This window comes from Acipenser ruthenus, unplaced genomic scaffold, assembly GCF_902713425.1.
Source record: "Acipenser ruthenus unplaced genomic scaffold, fAciRut3.2 maternal haplotype, whole genome shotgun sequence".
Classification (NCBI taxonomy): domain Eukaryota; kingdom Metazoa; phylum Chordata; class Actinopteri; order Acipenseriformes; family Acipenseridae; genus Acipenser; species Acipenser ruthenus.
In genome coordinates this window covers 22,807-40,000 of record NW_026708192.1, presented here as the reverse complement: position 1 = coordinate 40,000, position 17,194 = coordinate 22,807, and the positions used below count along the sequence as shown (strand labels likewise).

Here is a 17,194-nt window from a genome sequence, read left to right as displayed (position 1 = left end):
CCTCTCTGTGCTTTATAATGCTTCCCTATGCTTTACCACACCTCTCTGTGCTTTACAATGCTTCCCTATGCTTTACCAGACCTCTCTGTGCTTCACAATGCTTCCTTATGCTTTACCAGACCTCTCTGTGTTTTACAATGGTTTACTATGCTTTACCAGACCTCTCTGTGCTTTACAATGCTTCCCTATGCTTTACCAGACCTCTCTGTGCTTTACAATGCTTCCCTATGCTTTACCAGACCTCTCTGTGCTTTACAATGCTTCCCTATGCTTTACCAGACCTCTCTGTGCTTTACAATGCTTCCCTATGCTTTACCAGACCTCTCTGTGCTTTACAATGCTTCCCTATGCTGTAGCGTACCTCTCTGTGCTTCACAATGCTTCCTCACACTGTGCTGTGCTGTCACTGTGGGGGGTACTCTTGTGTGTAACCCCAATGGTTTGGTTTTGTTATTGTCACATCTGGAGAGGCTGTCGTAGAGATGCTGGAGTTGGGGGTACTGACTCAGGATACAATCCTCAAACAGGACGTTCCAAAAATCCTGGATGTTTGGACCGTTTGTGACATCCATCCCTTCCAGCAGTTTGTAGAGGGCTTTGGAGCGCTCACTTCTGTCTTCCAGTGCGGTTATAGCCTAATAAAGCACAGAGAAGCATTGTAAAACACAGAGAGGTCTGGTAAAGCATAGGGAAGCATTGTGAAGCACAGAGTAGTGTGGTAAAGCATAGGGAAGCATTGTAAAGCACAGAGAGGTCTGGTAAAGCATAGGGAAGCATTGTAAAGCACAGAGAGGTGTGGTAAAGCATAGGGAAGCATTGTAAAGCACAGAGAGGTCTGGTAAAGCATAGGGAAGCATTGTAAAGCACAGAGAGGTGTGGTAAAGCATAGGGAAGCATTGTAAAGCACAGAGAGGTCTGGTAAAGCATAGTGAAGCATTGTAAAGCACAGAGAGGTCTGGTAAAGCATAGGGAAGCATTGTGAAGCACAGAGTAGTGTGGTAAAGCATAGGGAAGCATTGTAAAGCACAGAGAGGTGTGGTAAAGCACAGGGAAGCATTGAAAAACACAGAGAGGTGTGGTAAAGCATAGGGAAGCATTGTAAAACACAGAGAGGTGTGGTAAAGCATAGGTAAGAATTGTAAAACACAGAGAGGTGTGGTAAAGCACAGGGAAGCATTGTAAAGCACAGAGAGGTCTGGTAAAGCATAGGGAAGCATTGTAAAGGACAGAGAGGTCTGGTAAAGCATAGGGAAGCATTGTAAAGCACAGAGAGGTCTGGTAAAGCATAGGGAAGCATTGTGAAGCACAGAGAGGTCTGGTAAAGCATAGGGAAGCATTGTAAAGCACAGAGAGGTCTGGTAAAGCATAGGGAAGCATTGTAAAGCACAGAGAGGTCTGGTAAAGCATAGGGAAGCATTGTAAAGCACAGAGAGGTGTGGTAAAGCATAGGGAAGCATTGTAAAGCACAGAGAGGTCTGGTAAAGCATAGGGATGCATTGTAAAGCACAGGGAAGCTTTGTAAAGCATAGAGAGGTCTGGTAAAGCGTAGGGAAGCATTGTAAAGCACAGAGAGGTGTGGTAAACCATAGGGAAGCATTGTAAAGCACAGAGAGGTCTGGTAAAGCATAGGAAAGCATTGTAAAGCACAGAGAGGTCTGGTAAAGCATAGGGAAGCATTGTAAAGCACAGAGATGTCTGGTAAAGCATAGGGAAGCATTGTAAAGCACAGAGAGGTCTGGTAAAGCATAGGGAAGCATTGTAAAGCACAGAGAGGTCTGGTAAAGCATAGGGAAGCATTGTAAAGCACAGAGCGGTCTGGTAAACCATAGGGAAGCATTGTAAAGCACAGAGAGGTGTGGTAAAGCTTAGAGAAGCATTGTAAAGCACAGAGATGTCTGGTAAAGCATAGGGAAGCATTGTAAAGCACAGAGAGGTCTGGTAAAGCCTAGGGAAGCATTGTAAAGCACAGAGAGGTCTGGTAAAGCATAGGGAAGCATTGTAAAGCACAGAGAGGTCTGGTAAAGCATAGGGAAGCATTGTAAAGCACAGAGAGGTCTGGTAAAGCATAGGGAAGCATTGTAAAGCACACAGAGGTCTGGTAAAGCCTACCTGGTATTTGTCCTCAGGAATGATGTAGCGATCTCGAAGGAGACTCAGTAACATAAAGGGGTCCTCAATGGAACAGATCTCTGTCCTTTTAGATATTAACAATTGCCAGAGCGCGTAGTCTTTCAAAGTATCCAGCGGATTCATTATGACTGGAACAGAGAAAGAGAGACTCTCTTATAAATGCGTCCCGCAGCTAGAGCGCAGCCCAGCGCGGTGAGGCACAGTGAACTCTCTGGAAGAAAGTGTTACTTCATAAAGTCCAATGAAAGCTGCTGAATAATGTTACGTAAATTTTAACTAGACCCCGCTTTGTAGTTTCCCCCGTACACTTAACGAAAAACCGACAAATTAAAACAATCTAACATGAAATAGTACTGTACCGCTATTATGGATTCCAGACTCTTTTTGGGGGGGGAAATGTTAAATAAATATTTTAAATTATATATATATATATATATATATATATATATTAATGATGTCTCAGTTCTAAGTGATGCAACACGTTTGGTCACAGCTATACTGTATAACAGATGTATATGAAATTGTTACCTGTTCAATGCGTTCAGTTGGCAGCAGTGCAGGTGTGTTCAGTGCAGCTCAGAGGAATCCAGAGAGGAAGCACTCCCTTCGTTTGGAAGAGTTTCGTTTCTCAGAAAGAACATCCCCCCGTACAAACCCTCTGTGTGACGTTGTGGCAGCGCGCCCCACCCGTGTGTGTGTGTGTGGGTGTGTGTGTGTGTGTGTGTGTGTGTGTGTGTGTGTGTGTGTGTGTGTGTGTGTTATGTGTTGCGTTCATGTTAGTGTATATTATTATTATTATTATTATTATTATTATTATTATTATTATTATTATTATTATTATTATTATTATTTATTTCTTAGCAGACGCTCTTATCCAGGATGACTTACAGTCGTGAACCAAAAAATACATTTCAAGAATGTATTGGTATTGGTGCACGGGCTGTAAATGCGTCTGTGTTGCACGAGTGATTTAAAATATATAGTTGCATTTAGGCACGAGGATGCGTAATCACGTCGCGTGCAGATAAAGCATGTGCTGGGATACAAGTGAATTATTAATTGGTAATACAAGAGATCAGTGAATACAGGAGGCGATCAAACAGAATTTTCTTTATATTCATATTTTTATTACATGTTTAAAAATACACACATGCATTTTTCTATAAATACAATCATGTATTGTGAAATATATAACTTGTATGATTATATGCGTGTATAAATCTACCCCCCCCAGCGATCACAACTCCCCAGTAATGTTGTTGAAGCTGACACCCTGGGATCCTTCAAGAAGCTGCTTGATGAGATTCTGGGATCAATAAGCTACTAACAACCAAACGAGCAAGATGGGCTGAATGGCCTCCTCTCGTTTGGAAACTTTCTTATGTTCTTATTAACAGTGTGATATTATTATTATTATTATTATTATTATTATTATTATTATTATTATTATTATTATTTTAAAGCAGCGCACACTGAGATGCGAGGCAGCTGGCGTCACGTCCGGTGTGCGCAAAACCTTAAATAATAATAATAAAAATAAAATCTGAAATTAAACTATCATTCTCCACCCCGTCCCGCGAGACATTCCTGTATCAAAACTGGCGCGTCACAGCGTCACTTTAACAGTGGAAACAAAACACACGCACACGCACGCACGCACACGCACACCCACTGACACACACACGCACACACACGCACACACACACACTGACACACGCAAACACACACACACGCACACACACACGCACACGCACACCCACTGACACACACGCACACACACACACGCACACCCACTGACACACACGCACACACACACACACACACACACACGCACGCACACACACACACACACACCCGCACGCACGCACACACACGCACGCACACACACACATCGATACAATTATAAGAAAATTAAAAATCATTAAAACGTCACTAAATTGGTATTCAGACTCTTAATCCCGTCTGCAGATTGTTTTCACTCTGTGCTTTACAGCTGACGCACGCACAGGAATTATTTTTTAACGCTGCAGCGCCGTGTTGGGTCTCCGCAGAAATCCATTAATCTGGTCACGGATAGCTTGTTCCTCCGCCAGTCCGATTCCGGGGAACCTTTTCCGGACCTGCGCGGTCATGGCTTTAATTACGTTTTGAGGCACGGCCATCTTCGCTCCCGTTCCGTTGTAATTGACATGAAACGCCCACTGGCGCAGGATCTCCCGATTCACTAAGGATTTAAATATCTGCAGCGCGTATTGGTCGCATCTGCCGATGTTGGCAGAGTAAATATGTCTTTCCCTCTCTGCAGATATTTTATTCAAAGGCACGTCCTTCACTGTGTCCCGTTCTCCCTTCACTGTGTCCCGTGCTCTCTTCACTGTGTCCCGTGCTCTCTTCACTGTGTCCCGTTCTCCCTTCACTGTGTCCCGTGCTCTCTTCACTGTGGTCAGTTCTCTCTTCACTGTGGTCAGTTCTCCCTTCACTGTGGTCAGTTCTCTCTTCACTGTGGTCAGTTCTCTCTTCACTGTGTCCCGTGCTCTCTTCACTGTGGTCAGTTCTCTCTTCACTGTGGTCAGTTCTCTCGTCACTGTGGTCAGTTCTCTCGTCACTGTGGTCAGTTCTCCCTTCACTGTGGTCAGTTCTACCTTCACTGTGGTCAGTTCTCCCTTCACTGTGGTCAGTTCTCCCTTCACTGTGTCCCGTTCTCTCTTCACTGTGGTCAGTTCTCCCTTCACTGTGTCCCGTTCTCTTATCACTGTGGTCAGTTCTCCCTTCACTGTGGTCAGTTCTCTCGTCACTGTGTCCCGTTCTTCCTTCACTGTGGTCAGTTCTCCCTTCACTGTGTCCCGTTCTCTTATCACTGTGGTCAGTTCTCCCTTCACTGTGTCCCCTTCTTCCTTCACTGTGGACAGTTCTCTCGTCACTGTGTCCCGTTCTCTCTTCACTGTGGTCAGTTCTCCCTTCACTGTGTCCCGTTCTCTTATCACTGTGGTCAGTTCTCCCTTCACTGTGGTCAGTTCTCTCGTCACTGTGTCCCGTTCTTCCTTCACTGTGGTCAGTTCTCCCTTCACTGTGGTCAGTTCTCCCTTCACTGTGTCCCGTTCTCTCTTCACTGTGGTCAGTTCTCTCGTCAATGTGTCCCGTTCTCTCATCACTGTGGTCAGTTCTCCCTTCACTGTGTCCCGTTCTGTCTTCACTGTGGTCAGTTCTCCCTTCACTGTGTCCCGTTCTGTCTTCACTGTGGTCAGTTCTCCCTTCACTGTGTCCAGGTCCTGTTTCATTCTGGATAATTCCTGTTCTACCGCCGCGAAGTCTGGACTTTTTACAGTCGGAAGAGGGCAGGTTTTCTTGAGAGATTTGTTGTCTTGCCGGACTCGTTTAGCGGGTGAACCTGCAATGAAATATAATAATAATAATAATAATAATAATAATAATAATAATAATAATAATAATAATAATAATAATAACTAGAACGTCCAGGCAGTTTTCTGGCTCCCAAACCCCAGTATCAGTACCAAACACTTCAGCAATTACTGGAAGAACCGGGTTTAGTTCTTGATATTTGACAAGTTTGAAATCAGTAACTTCACAAAGTTCTCCAGAAGAAGATTTTGAAAGTTTTTTTTCCAAAGAAATGTGTCGGACGGCCATCTTGGTTGATGCAGGAGTGCAATTTTTTTTTGCATCTGAACTGTAATCTACACGGGAAGCAGAAGCAGACGAAGCAGAAGAAGCAGAAGAAGAAGAAGAAGAAGAAGAAGAAGAAGCAGCAGAAGAAGAAGCAGAAGAAGAAGAAGCAGAAGAAGAAGCAGAAGAAGAAGAAGAAGCAGAAGAAGCAGATGAAGAAGCAGAAGAAGCAGAAGATGCAGAAGATGAAGAAGCAGAAGCAGAAGAAGAAGCAGAAGAAGAAGAAGCAGAAGAAGCTAAAGAAGAAGCTAAAGAAGAAGCTAAAGAAGAAGCAGAAGCAGAAGCAGAAGATGGAGAAGAAGAAGCAGAAGAAGCAGAAGAGGCAGAAGAAGCAGAAGAAGAAGCAGAAGCTGAAGAAGCAGAAGAACCAGAAGAAGCAGAAGATAAAGAAGAAACAGAAGAAGCAGCAGAAGAAGCAGAAGCAGAAGCAGAAGATGGAGAAGCAGAAGAAGAAGAAGAAGCAAGAGCTGAAGGAGAAGAAGCAGAAGCAGAAGAAGCAGAAGATGAAGAAGCAGGTGAAGAAGCAGAACAAGCAGAAGAAGCAGAAGGAAAGGTGAAGAAGCAGAAGATAAAGCAGAAGATGAAGAAGCAGAAGCAGAAGAAGAAGAAGAAGAAGCAAAAGCTGAAGCAGAAGAAGCAGAAGAAGCAGAAGAAGAAGTGTGTTAGAATAACTCGGACTAATCGTATTAATTTAGACTAATCGTACGAAGAGTTTTAATTTAATGTGTTTGGGTGATCTCTGTGATTTGTATAACCTGAATAATGATATTATATGAAGTTTGATGTTAACAAAGTATTAGATTTACAACGTTGAACTAACACACTGGAATGTGACCAAGGGTCAGCAGCCCTGTTTTTAGAGAAGTGCATGAGTCAGCGACATGAGGATAGGACACTGTCTCAAATGATAAAGATATAAAGAATATTTTGAGACAGCGATAGTTCCTCTTTTCTCCCCAGTCACTTAGCTAATATTACCAAATATGGATTGTTATTCTTGTATTAGGGGAATCAACTTTGTGGGACCTGATAGACTCTCTCCCTAGCAACTAAAAAAATCAACCAATTAGAAAAGTCAGTAGACAACAGTATCAAGGATATCGCAGGGTTGGTTCGAGCTGACTAAGGAAGATAAGAATTACCACAAAGCTGACTAAGGAAGATAAGAATTACCACAAGTCATGAACTCTGTGCAAAAACTGATTATATAAGGAACTGTTTGACTTAGTGTATTTTGAGCTTCTTAGCGAACTGCTTGCAGAGTCTGTGTTACTCTGTTGAATGCTCCAGTTTGCAAACTAATAAAGTGTGAATTGCTCCAATTTGTCTCTGTCTCACTCGTTTCCTCAGCACGGGACCGGTGTCTACAGCATTGCATGTAGAAAATTCCACCACAGAAGCAGAAGAAGCAGAAGCAGAAGAAGCAGAAGAAGCAGAAGCAGAAGCAGAAGCAGAAGCAGAAGATGAAGAAGCAGAAGGTGAAGAAGCAGAAGAAAAGATGAAGAAGTAGAAGATGAAGCAGAAGATGATGAAGAAGCAGAAGCAGAAGAAGCAGAAGCAGAAGAAGATGAAGAAGCAGAAGCAGAAGATGAAGAAGCAGAAGAAGAAGCAGAAGCAGCAGAACATTTTTTTAATATCAAATGTTTACAAATGTCTAGAGGTAGGGGGCTAGGAGTGAGAGAAAGCAAAGAGAGGATTGGGGCTGATGGAGTTACGAGGGGGGGGTAGGAGAGCAGGGGCTGTTGACGTCACAATCTCAATAACAGTGGAAAGCTGTTTTCGTTTCTCTTACCCTCCGCGTGCGTCTCCGCATCTCGTTTCAAGCTGCTTGTACCGGCTCCCTCCGAGTCGCTCTGTTCAGAAAATCTGAAATCTCCGACGTTCTCTGCGATCAACGACACGGGAGAGGGTGTGTGTTCACATCAGCTCTCAAACTGCACTCAGCGATCCCACATACAAGTGGGCCCCAATTGCAGTGTCTGCCCCTCCCCCATGGTTATAGTTTACAATGCTTCACTATGCTTTACCAGACCTCTCTGTGCTTTACAATGCTTCCCTATGCTTTACCAGACCTCTCTGTGCTTTACAATGCTTCCCTATGCTTTACTAGACCTCTCTGTGCTTTACAATGGTTTACTATGCTTTACCAGACCTCTCTGTGCTTTACAATGCTTCCCTATGCTTTACCAGACCTCTCTGTGCTTTACAATGCTTCCCTATGCTTTACCAGACCTCTCTGTGCTTTACAATGCTTCCCTGTGCTTTACCAGACCTCTCTGTGCTTCACAATGCTTCCCTATGCTTTACAAGACCTCTCTGTGCTTTACAATGCTTCCCTATGCTGTAGCGTACCTCTCTGTGCTTCACAATGCTTCCTCACACTGTGCTGTGCTGTCACTGTGGGGGGTACTCTTGTGTGTAACCCCAATGGTTTGGTTTTGCTATCGTCACATCTGGAGAGGCTGTCGTAGAGATGCTGGAGTTGGGGGTACTGACTCAGGATACAATCCTCAAACAGGACGTTCCAAAAAACCCGGATCGTTGGACTGTTTGTGACATCCATCCATTCCAGCAGTTTGTAGATGGCTTTGGACCACTCACTTCTGTCCTCCAGTGCGATCATAGCCTAATAAAGCATAGAGAAGCATTGTAAAGCACAGAGAGGTCTGGTAAAGCACAGGGAAGCATTGTAAAACACAGAGAGGTCTGGTAAAGCATAGGGAAGCATTGTAAAGCACAGAGAGGTCTGGTAAAGCACAGGGAAGCATTGTAAAACACAGAGAGGTCTGGTAAAGCATAGGGAAGCATTGTAAAGCACAGAGAGGTCTGGTAAAGCATAGGGAAGCATTGTAAAGCACAGAGAGGTGTGGTAAAGCATAGGGAAGCATTGTAAAGCACAGAGAGGTCTGGTAAAGCACAGGGAAGCATTGTAAAACACAGAGAGGTCTGGTAAAGCATAGGGAAGCATTGTAAAGCACAGAGAGGTCTGGTAAAGCACAGGGAAGCATTGTAAAACACAGAGAGGTCTGGTAAAGCATAGGGAAGCATTGTAAAGCACAGAGAGGTCTGGTAAAGCATAGGAAAGCATTGTGAAGCACACAGAGGTGTGGTAAAGCATAGAGAAGCATTGTAAAGCACAGAGAGGTCTGGTAAAGCCTACCTGGTATTTGTCCTCAGGAATGATGTAGCGATCTCGGAGGAGGCCCAGTAACAGAAAGGGGTCCTCAATGGAACAGATCTCCATTCTTTTAGATTTTAACAATTTCCTGAGCTCGTAGTCTTGCAAAGTATCCAGCGGATTCTTAACGACTGGAACAGAGAAAGAGAGACTCTCATATAAATGCGTCGAACAGCTAAAGCGCAGCCCAGCGCGGTGAGGCACAGTGAAAAGTAAAGCACAGACACAAGCTGTGGAAGAAAATTGTATACATTGCGCTAGACCCTGATATTGATGTGATCCAGCCCTCTGAAATGTCTTTATAATATACAGCGCTAGACCATGATATCGATGCGATCCAGCCCTCTGAAATGTCTTTATAATATACAGCGCTAGACCCTGATATTGATGCGATCCAGCCCTCTGAAATGTCTTTATAATATACAGCGCTAGACCCTGATATTGATGCGATCCAGCCCTCTGAAATGTCTTTATAATATACAGCGCTAGACCCTGATATCGATGCGATCCAGCCCTCTGAAATGTCTTTATAATATACAGCGCTAGACCCTGATATTGATGCGATCCAGCCCTCTGAAATGTCTTTATAATATACAGCGCTAGACCCTGATATTGATGCGATCCAGCCCTCTGAAATGTCTTTATAATATACAGCGCTAGACCCTGATATTGATGTGATCCAGCCCTCTGAAATGTCTTTATAATATACAGCGCTAGACCATGATATCGATGCGATCCAGCCCTCTGAAATGTCTTTATAATATACAGCGCTAGACCCTGATATTGATGCGATCCAGCCCTCTGAAATGTCTTTATAATATACAGCGCTAGACCCTGATATTGATGCGATCCAGCCCTCTGAAATGTCTTTATAATATACAGCGCTAGACCCTGATATTGATGCGATCCAGCCCTCTGAAATGTCTTTATAATATACAGCGCTAGACCCTGATATTGATGTGATCCAGCCCTCTGAAATGTCTTTATAATATACAGTGCTAGACCCTGATATTGATGTGATCCAGCCCTCTGAAATGTCTTTATAATATACAGCGCTAGACCCTGATATTGATGCGATCCAGCCCTCTGAAATGTCTTTATAATATACAGTGCTAGACCCTGATATTGATGAGATCCAGCCCTCTGAAATGTCTTTATAATATACAGCGCTAGACTCTGATATTGATGCGATCCAGCCCTCTGAAATGTCTTTATAATATACAGCACTAGACCCTGATATTGATGAGATCCAGCCCTCTGAAATGTCTTTATAATATACAGCGCTAGACCCTGATATTGATGTGATCCAGCCCTCTGAAATGTCTTTATAATATACAGCGCTAGACCCTGATATTGAGGCTATCCAGCCCTCTGAAATGTCTTTATAATATACAGCGCTAGACCCTGATATTGAGGCTATCCAGCCCTCTGAAATGTCTTTATAATATACAGCGCTAGACCCTGATATTGATGCGATCCAGCCCTCTGAAATGTCTTTATAATATACAGCGCTAGACCCTGATCTCGATGCGGTCCAGCCCTCTGAAATGTCTTTATAATATACAGCGCTAGACCCTGATATTGATGCGATCCAGCCCTCTGAAATGTCTTTATAATATACAGCGCTAGACCCTGATCTCGATGCGATCCAGCCCTCTGAAATGTCTTTATAATATACAGCGCTAGACCCTGATATTGATGCGATATTTTTTTTACTGCATTTACTGCATTTAATCTTGTACTTTACAGTACTGTAATCTGTCACAAGTGTTATTTAATCTGTAGTATTTTGTATTTAATCATATCCTGATGTAACTATCACTGACACTGTTATCTGCTCCGTTATTGAATCGTATTTTGTCACACTTGTACTTGCTAGAACCAAAGTCATTGTATTTATCTTGCTCTTAATTGTATTGATACTTGTACTGTGATTCTTGAAATGTATTTTTGTTTACGACTGTAAGTCACCCTGTATAAGGGCGTCTGCTAAGAAATAAATAATAATAATAATAATAATAATAATAATAATAATAATAATAATAATAATAATAATAATAAGAACATGAATGACTTTTTATTTTCTTTTACAGCTAGTGGGTTTGGCAGGTTTCGGTCTCTTCCCCGGTCCTGTCCGACCCTGGTTCTGTGCAGAGGTGTCCAGAGATTGAGCGGTACTGCTGGGTCCGGTCCTGGAAAAACCCGCCCCGTCGTTCTCAGCACCGCTGGGTCCTTCCAGAACAAACAGGGCGAGTGAAAGCACAGGGAAGCATTGTAAAGCACAGAGAGGTCTGGTAAAGCATAGGGAAGCATTGTAAAGCACAGAGAGGTCTGGTAAAGCATAGGGAAGCATTGTAAAGCACAGAGAGGTCTGGTAAAGCATAGGGAAGCATTGTAAAGCACAGAGAGGTCTGGTAAAGCACAGGGAAGCATTGTAAAGCACAGAGAGGTCTGGTAAAGCATAGGGAAGCATTGTAAAGCACAGAGAGGTCTGGTAAAGCATAGGGGAGCATTGTAAAGCACAGAGAGGTCTGGTAAAGCATAGGGAAGCATTGTAAAGCACAGAGAGGTCTGGTAAAGCACAGGGAAGCATTGTGAAGCACAGAGAGGTCTGGTAAAGCATAGGGAAGCATTGTAAAGCACAGAGAGGTCTGGTAAAGCATAGGGAAGCATTGTAAAGCACAGAGAGGTCTGGTAAAGCATAGGAAAGCATTGTAAAGCACAGAGAGGTCTGGTAAAGCATAGGGAAGCATTGTAAAGCACAGAGAGGTCTGGTAAAGCCTACCTCGTTTTTGTCGTTGGGAATGGTGTAGCGATCTCGGAGGAGATTCAGTAACAGAAACGGGTCCTGTCTGATTTGGGCAGCTCTCCATTCTTTTAAATGGTAACTCGTAGAAATATGTTTGTTTACTGAAATAAAAAAGGTGAATAAATAGAAAATATTTTAAATGAAAGGACAGCAAAACCAAGTCGAGGCTTAAGGAAGTTCAAAATCTGTAGCTAAATCAAATAAATGGTTTATCGATATATATATATATATATATATATATATATATATATATATATATATATATATATATATATACATTACTGGATGTACACGCCTCCATATAGAAAACAGTTTACCGTTACAATACAACTAATGGACAAAAAATATATATTATAAAAACACAGGTATTATTATCATGTATCCAAGACCATTTATTTCAGCCGTTTTCAATATTTCACACAGATCTGGACGGGGTTCAAATTGGCGGGAATTCAGCAAGCGCTTTTTTTGGCGCCAAACTGAACACACTGCAGACAAACAACGCAGCGTCTAAAAAATATATATGACATCATTTTAATTATTTAATGAAGGCAGTGTAATAAAAGCGTATTATTATTATTATTATTATAATAATAATAATAATAATAATAATAATAATAATAATAATAATAATAATAATAATAATAATAATAATATAGATGTTAGTAGATACCAAAAAGTAATCTTATAAAATATTATTTAAATTAGATTTATGATTTTAATTTATAATTTATAGCCCCCCCTAACCCTGTCCTGCATAAAATATTCGTTGAATATAAACCGTTTGGAACACATAACGAATATAGATTTGAATCCCCGCCCGCACTGCTTTTAAAAAGGAAAAAGTTACACTTTCTTTATAAAAACACTCTGAAAACCACAGAGCAGCGTCTATATAAAACATTAAGAGTATTGAAATCGCTAAGGCGCGATATGAGATTGAAATTCATATCAATGATACAGAATCACACACCAACCGTACCTTGAAGCAGAGCGTCGGCGTCTCGAATCAAATCTCCCTCCTTGCAGGTCTTTATAGTCGGGAGTCAAACGTCATCGCGGTCCGGGGAATTACCGGCTGTAGGACCCGAGGCATTGCTGCAGTCAGGTCGTATTAACCCATTCAAAACGCCACTGTGCCCTCATTTTGGGATCATTTTTACCTTTCATCCACAATGCGAGTTCAATTTTCTCTAGTATTTAATTCCAACACAACCGCCCACGCTCAATCAAATCAATATATTTCTTAGCAGACGCCCTTATCCAGGGTTACAATTGTTACAAGATATCACATTATTTTTACATACAATTACCATTTATACAGTTGGGTTTTTACTGGAGCAATCTAGGTAAAGTACCTTGCTCAAGGGTACAGCAGCAGTGTCCCCCCACCTGGGATTGAACCCACGACCCTCCGGTCAAGAGTCCAGAGCCCCTGACCGCTACTCCACACTGCTGCCCATCCAAACCAATAATATATAATAATAATAATAATAATAATAATAATAATAATTATTATTATTATTATTTCTCCAAACTCTGATACTACAATATTTATTAAGACAGCGTTTCATAATGTTTACTTCAAATTTGGCTGAAACGATCACCTAAACCCATTAAAAATAATCTATAAAGCTGCGTAACAAAAAGAAGCTTTCAGTGTTTAGAGAACTCAATTTAACCTCCAAACAAACAGCATTCAATGACTGCATCCAGTAACTATACTAATGTGATTCACACTGTGTATGCCTGAAATAATATGATTAGTTTATCTAGCAGATGCCTTTATCCAAGGCGACTTACAGAGACTAGGGTGTGTGAACTATGCATCAGCTGCAGAGTCACTTACAACTACGTCTCACCCGAAAGACGGAGCACAAGGAGGTGAAGTGACTTGCTCAGGGTCACACAGTGAGTCAGTGGCTGAGGTGAGATTTGAACCCGGGACCTCCTGGTTACAAGCCCTTTTCTTTAACCACTGGACCACGCAGCGTCCTAATAATAAATAATAAATGTATACTATTTGAAACGTAGCTACTTGGAGGAATCTAAACATGAAACGACATCAGCTGATCCATAATTTATAAATACACTAATATTAATGTTGCTGTTGGCTAATTCACAAAACTTTGAAGACAAGATTTGCTTGTGTACAGTGCAAAACGGAAACACATATAATAATAATAATAATAATAATAATAATAATAATAATAATAATAATATATGCTCGATTTGATTTCCTTTTCTGTTGACGTGCCTCTGAGATTCCACGTGTTCAAACACTGTCTGCTTCTGAAGGTAATCCATCGATTGCTGACAGAATGTATTGAAAAGCAAACTCCGTCTTCATAGAAATCGCCTGGAAATTGTTGAGCACTAATTTTGATTGAAATGTATTTTTTTCCAGGCATCATCAGTGTTTTGCTCGCTGTTTTTAGTCTGATTTTAGCATTTGTCCCGTTTTTACAGTACTCAATACTGGCAGCTATCAATACTGTACGTCAAATCATATTATTGTGCGGTGATCGTGTGACCGGAAATGCAACTGTCATCGGATTCTGCCAGTGCCCTGGACACTGTAATACACATCAGCATGAATCCCGATGTAGTTAGTTTAGATTAATCTTTACTGTTTTTAGGTCTGTGTAGTGCGTGCTTATGCTAGTACGTGTGTTACTGCTGTAGTCTGACTCTATACTGAATGGTTTATTCTGGACATCATTTGAATACATTGAAACTTCACAATGCATTAGTAAGACCTCACCTAGAATATTGTGTTCAGTTCTGGTCACCTCGTTACAAAAAAGGATACTGCTGCTCTAGAAAGAGTGCAAAGAAGAGCAACCAGAATTATCCCGGGTTTAAAAGGCATGTCGTATGCAGACAGGATAAAAGAATTGAATCTGTTCAGTCTTGAACAAAGAAGACGACGCTGTGATCTGATTCAAACGTTCAAAATCCTAAAAGGTATAGACAATGTCGACCCAGGGGACCTGAAAAAAAGAAACAAGGACCAGGGGTCAAAAATTAGATAAAGGGGCATTCAGAACAGAAAATAGGAGGCACTTTTTTACACAGAGAATCGTGAGGGTCTGGAACCAACTCCCCAGTGATGTTGTTGAAGCTGACACCCTGGGATCCTTCAAGAAGCTGCTTGATGAGATTCTGGGATCAATAAGCTACTAACAACAAAACGAGCAAGACGGGCTGAATGACCTCAGTTGGGAAACTTTCTCATGTTGTTAAAATTGATTCCCGGCATGTTATCACACGTCTTGAGAATTGATTGTCAGCAGAAAAAAATGATTGTTTTGTTATGGAGGTTAGCTAGCTATTGTTGCGTTATCCTGAGTGTTTCAGTTGCCCCAACTATCCCAGAGAAGTCGTTATTGGCTCTAGGCCCAGACTTGGGACTTTCCTGGCTGTTATTCTTTACTCCAAGCATCCTCGACTCATCTTTACACAAACAAAACCTGTTCTTTCTTTCTTTCTTTTTCGTGTTACAACAGGGTAGGGAAATCACACACGAGAGATTGTTTTTTTTTTTAAAGTTCACGTTGTTACTTTATAATCTGCGTGTGTCAGCAGTGTGGCGTAGCGGTCAAGGCTCTGGACTCTTGACCAGAGGGTCGTGGGTTCAAGCCCAGGTGGTGGATAAAGACGTCTGCTAAATAAACGAATCATATTATTTCAGGCATACACAGTATGAATCACATTAGTATAGTTACTGTATGCAAGCATTGAATGCTGTTTGTTTGGAGGTTAAATTGAGTTCTCTAAACACTGAAAGCTTGTTTTTGTTACGCAACTTTATAGATTTTTTTTTAATGGGTTTAGCTGATCGTTTCAGCCGAATTTTAAATAAACATTATGAAACGCTGTCTTAATAAATATTGTAGTATCAGAGTTTGGAGAAATTATTATTATTATTATTATTATTATTATTATTATTATTATTATTATTATTATTATTATTATACTCTAGTTATTATTATTATTATTATTATTATTATTATTATTATTATTATTATTATTATTATTATTATTATTATTATATATTATTGGTTTGGATGGGCAGCAGTGTGGAGTAGTGGTCAGGGGCTCTGGACTCTTGACCGGAGGGTCGTGGGTTCAATCCCAGGTGGGGGGACACTGCTGCTGTACCCTTGAGCAAGGTACTTTACCTAGATTGCTCCAGTAAAAACCCAACTGTATAAATGGGGAATTGTATGCAAAAATAATGTGATATCTTGTAACAATTGAAAGTCGCCCTGGATAAGGGCGTCTGCTCAGAAATAAATAATAATAATATCTAATATATTGATTCCCCGCAGAATTTAGGTAAAGCGATCCGCAGAATTTCTAAAAATTCCCCGCAGATTCCGTCTGGACCTGCACATAATCCACGGTAAAGAGACAACGCCTTGTGTTTGCACAAAGGACCAAAAAACACAACAGCAATTTACAAGCGAAACGGCGATGCGCATGCGCGTTTTGGGATAATTGCTCGTGTGAATCAAAAAGAGAGGGACGGGGTGAATCTCATTGACTCATCGTGTAAATTAACGATGGAAATCACGGGAAACCCCGCGCTCGGTTTCGCATTGGAAACCCCCATTTCACGTGTAAATGTTAATGAGCGTGTTTATCCTGAAGTGACGTCGCTATAAATATTGCTGCGGGAGGAGATCAGTGCGGATTCCAAGCCGGCAGAAAGTAAGTGGCTGATGGGCGGCTTTATGGTTAGCGGTGGTGCACGTCACCTTAATGATAATGCGGGCGGCTTGGTTTTTTTTAAATAGTTTTTATAGTTATTTCTCGTGGGTTTACAGTTTTGTATCACACCACTTACCACGAACCGCGTTATATGCCCTTGTTATAGTATTAAAGCAGCTGTTTGAGAAGACCCTTGCTGTAAAAACTACGCTAAACGTAAACACCAAGACCAAGTGAATGTGTTTTTTTTTTTTTTAACCCCCTTATGTCTTTAGCAAATGTCTCGAGCTAAAAATATATATATATATATATATATATATATATATATATATATATATATAAGCGGGCTTGGGCTTGTTTTTTTGAGTGTCGCGGGTTGGAACACCCATAGACCAACATGGGTTGCTTGTTTTGGGCTTGTTTTGAAAGGCAGCCGCGTTTCTTTTTTTTTCTCTCGCGAGACTTGGCAACACTGATCATCACGCGATCTCGGTTTATTTCAATAGCCTGTCGCCAAATTCCAGCCCCGGGGATTCAAAATAAAAAACCCGAACACTTTGTTACTTTATTAGTGTTGTTTATAGCGTTAGACCCTGATATTGATGCGATCCAGCCCTCTGAAATGTCTTTATAATATACAGCGCTAGACCCTGATATTGATGCGATCCAGCCCTCTG

The 17,194-nt window shown here is 41.5% G+C and overlaps 2 protein-coding genes across 2 annotated transcripts in view; both read right to left on the bottom strand.

Annotated features, from left to right (window-relative positions):
- The window catches only part of LOC117432538 (uncharacterized), an 8,812-nt gene extending 6,059 nt beyond the window's left edge, over positions 1-2,753 (bottom strand). The window contains exons 1-3 of the mRNA XM_059020247.1: positions 2,659-2,753; positions 2,110-2,258; positions 362-635 (exon numbers count right to left, since the gene is read on the bottom strand). Of these exons, the coding sequence (XP_058876230.1) occupies positions 362-635; positions 2,110-2,253 (418 nt within the window). The 5' untranslated portion in view covers positions 2,254-2,258; positions 2,659-2,753. The remainder of the gene's footprint in view (positions 1-361; positions 636-2,109; positions 2,259-2,658) is intronic.
- A 493-nt stretch (positions 2,754-3,246) lies between these two features.
- Positions 3,247-12,805, bottom strand: LOC131729999 (centromere-associated protein E-like). The gene is made up of 6 exons (XM_059020248.1): positions 12,784-12,805; positions 11,778-11,902; positions 8,975-9,123; positions 8,167-8,440; positions 7,607-7,699; positions 3,247-5,518 (listed from the first exon to the last, which is right to left on the bottom strand). The coding sequence occupies exons 2-6, from the start codon at positions 11,863-11,865 to the stop codon at positions 4,149-4,151; spliced, it is 1,974 nt and encodes a 657-aa protein (XP_058876231.1). The 5' UTR covers positions 11,866-11,902; positions 12,784-12,805; the 3' UTR covers positions 3,247-4,148.
- Between the last annotated feature and the right edge of the window lie 4,389 nt (positions 12,806-17,194).